This window comes from Tupaia chinensis, unplaced genomic scaffold (assembly GCF_000334495.1).
Source record: "Tupaia chinensis unplaced genomic scaffold, TupChi_1.0 Scaffold000066_1, whole genome shotgun sequence".
Lineage (NCBI taxonomy): Eukaryota > Metazoa > Chordata > Mammalia > Scandentia > Tupaiidae > Tupaia > Tupaia belangeri.
The window spans coordinates 1,087,543-1,093,822 of record NW_006159525.1 but is presented as its reverse complement, the minus strand read 5'-3'; the positions used below and the strand labels follow the sequence as shown (position 1 = coordinate 1,093,822).

The 6,280-nt window shown below is 55.9% G+C and overlaps 1 protein-coding gene across 5 annotated transcripts in view; it reads left to right on the top strand.

Moving 5' to 3' along the window:
- Nucleotides 1-6,280, top strand: part of STX16 (syntaxin 16) — a 29,174-nt gene extending 22,894 nt beyond the window's left edge. For 4 of the 5 annotated variants that reach the window (XM_006141865.3, XM_006141868.3, XM_006141867.3 and 1 more), the window contains 5 exons: nt 609-774; nt 1,830-1,921; nt 2,517-2,660; nt 3,833-3,913; nt 5,990-6,280. In XM_006141865.3, the coding sequence (XP_006141927.1) occupies nt 609-774; nt 1,830-1,921; nt 2,517-2,660; nt 3,833-3,913; nt 5,990-6,094 (588 nt within the window). In that variant the 3' untranslated portion in view covers nt 6,095-6,280. The remainder of the gene's footprint in view (nt 1-608; nt 775-1,829; nt 1,922-2,516; nt 2,661-3,832; nt 3,914-5,989) is intronic. The other variant, XM_027766306.1, reaches the window with a different exon arrangement.

Genomic DNA, 6,280 nt, shown 5'->3' with positions numbered 1-6,280 from the left:
CGGTGGCTTAAAACTCACGCCGGGCGCATGTGCATGCGTGCCCAAGATCCCGAGAGGAGAATGGAGGAGAAGGGATTGCAGCTTGGCCATCTCCGCTGGGGAGTGATTTCTCGCTTTCTGTCTCTCTGTCTCTGTCTGTCTGGTGAGCACACGCGCCCTATAGCGAAAACCTCTCAAAAAACCCAGAAACTCAGCACCTGAGCAGACTTCTTTAAATAGTACGAGTGCTTAAACTTTAGTCCCTACTTTTTCTGTTTGTTTGAACCTCCTGGTTGCTAATATCAGAGACGGGGTTCGGTGGCCCTTTTGAGCCCTGAGTCTTGACAGTGTCGCAGTGGCAGGATTCTCACCTAGTCCCTCTGACCCCAGCGTCCTCCAGTGTGAAATGGGAATTGGAGAAATGAGTGCTTGCCTCGCGGGCCGTCTGTAAGGGCTCCCACGAGGAGAAGCCTCTGGTGTAAACAGGCCTCAGCTTTCCTCCGCCCGGCACCTTTCCCCATCCAGCTGCAGGAACAGGACAATCCCCCCTCTCTTCGCCAGCCTCGGGGCAGATGCTGGTGAGGGGGCGTCTTCCTCGGGCAGCCCTGAGCCTTGCCGCCTTCTCGCAGCTCTTCCACAGGTGCCAGCGTGCCGTGCAGGCCCTGCCAAGCCGGGCCCGCAGGGCCTGCTCCGTGCAGGAGGAGCGACTGCTTCGGAACGTGGTGGCGTCTCTGGCACAGGCTCTGCAGGAGCTGTCCACCAGCTTCCGGCACGCACAGTCGGGCTACCTCAAACGTGAGTGGACCTGGGCCTGTGAAGGGACTTGGAGTACGGACAGAAGGCCTCTGTGGCCTTCGCTTCCGTTTCGCAGGTTCTGCCTTCCACCGCGTCTTCATCTTCGTCCTTAGCCCCCGAGCCTTTCACACCTGGTACCCAGCAGGAAGCCTCCCCTGCCTGTGGAGCAGGCCAGCTGTGGGTGTGGTCAGGCTGGGGAAGGGCACAAAAACGTCCCACATCTAAGCAAACAAGATATATCCGAGTTGGGTTTGAAGAAGTAGAAAGTTATCCTAGTGCATTTGGAAACCTGTAGCTTTCTAGATTTCGGTGTTCGAGAGAACGACTTCTCATAAGTAGGTAAGGAGCAGTTGATGTCACAGAAGCCATCTTTGCATAACAACGACAGTATTTGAGAGAGCTCCAGACACCTTCCTGGGAGCAGCTTCCACACCTCTGCTGGGCCCACGTTTACCCAGGGTCCCCTTTCTTCCCGGATCGGGCAGAGCCAGAGTTCAGCCAGCCTTGTCCCCATGATCTGCAGCCTGGGGTTGTCTTTATTGCCATATAATCAATTAAGTGCTCACATTCCCTGTCCTCCCAAAGAAGAAAACATCCACCCACCTCTGCCTCCCTCTGACAACTGGAATATTTGTATCTTAATTTTATTACTTCTAAAATTTGATTAGGGCTGTTTTTAATTCCTACAGGGATGCTTCTAGAGAGAAATATTGATTTTTTTTAAATGTTTAGATATTTAAAAAAATGTTTAGTAGCAGCAGTTAGATCCCGTATTTTTGCCTCACTTAGAGGTTCTCAGACAGTTGCGTCGCTGGTCTTGGTGTCAAGGGACCGTGCATGTTTACAGCGCGCCTTTGTCCTGAGTGACCAAGTGGACGTGCCCAGGTGCGCGTCGTCCCCTTTACTGCCCCGCCCCTGGGAAGTCGGCTTCTTTAGAGCTGCTGAGAGTACGTCCATTTTGACTGCCGAGTTCTACTCTGGACCCTTCCTTTTAATGGTGAGACGGAAAGCAGGATGGTTCACACCTGTGAGTACAGTGAGTCCCTGTCCGACAGGCATGAAGAACCGGGAGGAACGGTCCCAGCATTTCTTCGATACGTCAGTACCGCTCATGGATGATGGCGACGCTCACACCCTTTACGACCGGGTACGTGAGGGCCGCAGGGCTGCTGCCGCCCTGTGCCACCGTCCTGTCCCTTCTCCTAGATCTCTTGCTTCTGTGCTGTGCAGACGGGTCGGTGCTGCTGACTTCTGTGTCCAAAGTGATTTTTGCAGCAGGCAAAAGAGCAGCTGCACTGTTTGTTCCTTTCCAGAGGCCCAGGGAGACCTTGTGATCTGCCTTGCGGAACTTTTGGGAAGGCGTGCTGCACCGCATGTCTTGGGGCAGGTCCTGGAGAGCCATAGGGTCTCTCCTGGTTGTCCTGCTCTTAGGCCTGTCGTCACTACAGTGCAGGCTTCGCTTTGAGACCACGGTTCTGGCCACAGTGCTTCAGATCCCCCCACAGTGCTGCACACCCCACATCACTACTATAGACACCCCCACAGTGCTGTAGTCTCCCCTCCTCCCCACGTAGTGCCACAGACCCTGAGACCCTGCTAGGGCAAAACCAGGGCCTACTGTTGGTGTGCGTTATTGGAGACAGCTGTCAGCATTCAGTCTCAGCAGAGCCCATCTAGACTGGCACACCGTCGCTCTCCGGAGAAGCAAGCTCACCTGCCCCTCTGCACTGTCCTCTGACCAGGGTTTTACGGATGACCAGTTGGTGCTGGTGGAGCAGAACACGCTGATGGTGGAAGAGAGGGAGCGGGAGATCCGCCAGATCGTGCAGTCCATTTCGGACCTGAATGAGATCTTCCGGGACTTGGGGGCCATGATCGTGGAGCAGGTGCGTGAGACACCCTTGCTCCCCCATGGGCTTTCCTGTCGTCATATCTGGTCCTGGCCCCCGTGGTGTCGGCCCCTACTCCTGACAGGAAGACAGCCTGCACCCAGTCCCCCTGCGTGTGCAGAGATCGCGTGTACGTACTTACCTCGGGGACGCACACCCAGTCCCCTGCGTGTGCACAGATCGCGTGTACGTACTTACCTCGGGGACGCACACCCAGTCCCCCTGCGTGTGCATAAACACGTGTTCGTACTCATCTCCGGACGCAGACTGCTGGCCTCTCCTAGGAAAGGAGCGTGAGCTTGTTTTAGGTAGACATACCTCTGCTTCTTGTTGCCCAGGCCTCGGGTCCTTGTGTGAGCGCCTGGCTTTTGCTGATCCTGGCAACATTCAAGATTTCCTTTTTAACTCGGGCAGGTTATTGTGTGATGGTGGATGGAACACTAGCTTTGGAGTAGAACTAAATTGTTAGCCGTTGGGTCCCGGTCTCCCTGAGACCCACTGCAGAATGGACTGTTCAGGCCAGGGAAGATTCAGTTACGCTAATTACTCCACAGTCCCCAGGGAGCTGCTACCGCGGCCAACCTGGCATGTCTCCAGTGAGAGCCCTGTTCTTTCCTGGAGCTCGGCGTCCTCCTCCTGTCTGTCCTCCTGTCTGAACTGAGGGACTAAACAGTGAGAAGAGAATGCTCCTCAAGGCCCAATTTTTCATTTTAAAGGTGGGGTGGAGCTTTCCGTTCCCTGCTCTGACCCCTGGAACACCTGTGTTCACGTTCACGGACGTAGCTGACTCGTAGGCCTAATCAGAGCAGTCGTGCTTACCTGGAGTTCTCTGTGTACCTGAACCCGGTGGGCCCCAGAGCTAGCTCTGCTCTTATTGCCCAGAGCCTGTGCCACTGAACCGTGTGTTTTTAAAGCCCCAGAAAGTCTGAATGTGGTTATTTCTTACAGGGGCCAAATTCAAAAAAGGAAACCGTAATGTGCCCGCATTTCCTTCTCAGGAGCCTAATACTGCCCGGGGTGAGGGCCGGGCCGTCTGTGCGCCTCATGGCAGTCAGGAGTCACAGTCCCGCAGGGTGGAGTCTCCGTTGGTGCACCTCGCCATCTCACCTGTGCGGTTCAGTTTTCCTTGTCGTGGACGTTGACCACCTGTTACTGTCATTTATCACCAGGGTACAGTCCTCGACAGAATCGACTATAATGTTGAGCAGTCCTGTATCAAAACCGAAGACGGCTTGAAACAGCTTCACAAGGTAATAGCATGTCTTGTAGTTGAGAATTTTGAGTATTATCAAATAACCAAAAATTCATGAAATGATTCTGACGTGAGCACCGTCTGCACTTCTGTTTGTATTGCCCACCCTCCGTCCAGTCGGGTGGAAGCGTACACTGTTCGTTCCAACCCAGCCGTGGGCTGTGGCCGTTCCCTGCAGTGGGTGAGTCCAGGGGGCCTCACGTATACCCCCAACTGCTGTGAACCCTTCATTCCAAAAGGATCGCGTTTCCTTCCTTGCATAGAACAGCCGTCCTTTCTGAGTCGCTTGTTCCAGGAAACCACTTGAATGGGCATGTGCTTAAATGTGTCCAAAGCCCTGTCGCCGACACCGGCGTCTCTCGTGACCGTTTCCAGGCAGTGCTGGAGAAGGCCATTTTGCAGATCAGATCCGACTTCCCCTTCAGGGACTGCAGCACGTCTGCGAGAGGGCCTCAAGCACAGGGGTTCGCAGAGGGGGAGCGTCGGCCCCTTACTCCGCAGACGAGGTGGCCGCTGCAGGGCAACCGGTTTTTCATGATATTTGTTTGTTTCTTTTTCAAAACAAATGGAAAACCCCTTAGAAATGTTGTCATCAGTTACAAGAAACGTAGATACACTACTCAGCAGTTAATACATTATATAATTGATAGATATTTTCTTGAAAATTAATAATAATTCACAAATGAGAGAAATTCTGTCCCCATCCGCTTGTCCTCGAGAATGGGTGGTACGTGTAGCCAGTGAGCATCTCCCCGGCCCGGTGCTGCCCCCGCCTGGTCCTGAAGTCTGTTGCCCCGTGTAGCGGGGATGCCCCTCTAACGGCAGTACAGGTCGACAGAAGTCCAGCCACGCCCGGGTCTGATCAGAAACCCTTTGCTGGCCCTTCAGTGTGTCTGCCGCCCGTGCTGGGGAAATGCGACTGGCGGGAGGCAGGAGCGGGATGCCTTGTGTGCACGAGATGAACCGGGTGCCGAGCCCAAGACAGCAACGGCAAAACCAGCTGTGGTTCTCACGCTAGAGCACCCAGGTTTTGACATGCTGCTGAATTGTGCAGTGGTTTTGAAGTTTCTTAAATGAAAACTACTAGTGAGACACATTTCATGACAAGTAACAGAGACAGAAGGCCAAGCTTTGGCCCAGGGGTGAGCCGATGTGGGAACGGGACTCGGTTGCAGCTTCTGCTTTGTAACCATGGGCACGGTGGCCAGCGGGCGGCTCGGCACCGGCCTCCGGGTCCTGGGCTCCTTGGAAGGTCAGCAGCACAGCCGGCATCTGGCATCTCCAGGCAGGTGTCCACGGGCGCCAGCCCCAGGGAGTTGCTGACTAATGCCAGCCTGGCCTGCAGGCTCGGTAGTGAGGGTTCCTGCAGGGGAGGCAGAACTGCCACTCGGCAGGCCGCTGGGACCGTGGACCACAGAGGTACTGGCTGTTCTCCCAGCGGTGGCCGTGTGGCTGCCTTTTCCTCCTCTGCCTTGTCTGTGAAGGCCAGCGCGGGCTAGGTGTGCTCAGAGGCACCCTCACACCCCTGCTCTCCAGCCTTCCATTCTCAGGCTCCTGTGTCCGTCCCCAGCAAAGGGCCCTGAGGCCTCGTAGAACTCGTTTGCTCATGTGGAGCTTCTGGGACGGGGCCAGGTGCAAAGGTGGCGTGTCCCTAGGGAGCTGTGGTGGCCCTCTGCGTGGTCACTGGCCTCAGGAGACTTCGCCAGGTGGGTGCTCCCTGCACCCTCACCGACTTTGACTTAGGGCTGGATTGTGTGTTCCCAGATTTAGGGATGTAGAAGACCAGTCCTCTGGGGCTGTTGTTCGTGGAGTGTATTGTGCAGGTGGGGCATGAGTGTCCCGAGAGCAGCCAGGACAGGAGGTGTTCCCTGAGAGGGAGCTGGGCGCCCAGCCAGGGCCTCCATAAAGCCAGGCTGGCAAGCGCCAGTCCCCGGGGACTCCGGGAACCCTGTTGCCCTGTGGAGGGCAGTCTCTGGGCTGACAGGGGCCAGGTAGAACAGGAGCCTGCCCGGAGATGGGGGGGAAATGACTGGGGTTTTGGGGAAAATGACTGCCTTTTCTCCTCTCTCTGTAGGCAGAGCAGTATCAGAAGAAGAACCGGAAGATGCTTGTGATTTTAATATTATTCGTCATCATCATCGTCCTCATTGTTGTCCTCGTCGGCGTGAAATCACGCTAAACGGCATTGGGCTGGTATGTGCTGCACACATGGAGTTCTCGGCGCGAGGGCCCGGCCCGTGCCCTCCGGCCGCGGCAGAGGTGCGGCCCCACGGGACCGTGGCAGCGACGGCGGCGACTTCCCAGTGACTCGGCCTCGCAGGCGCGCTCGAGCCGGGGGGGGGGGCTTTTGGTTTTTCTTCGCTGT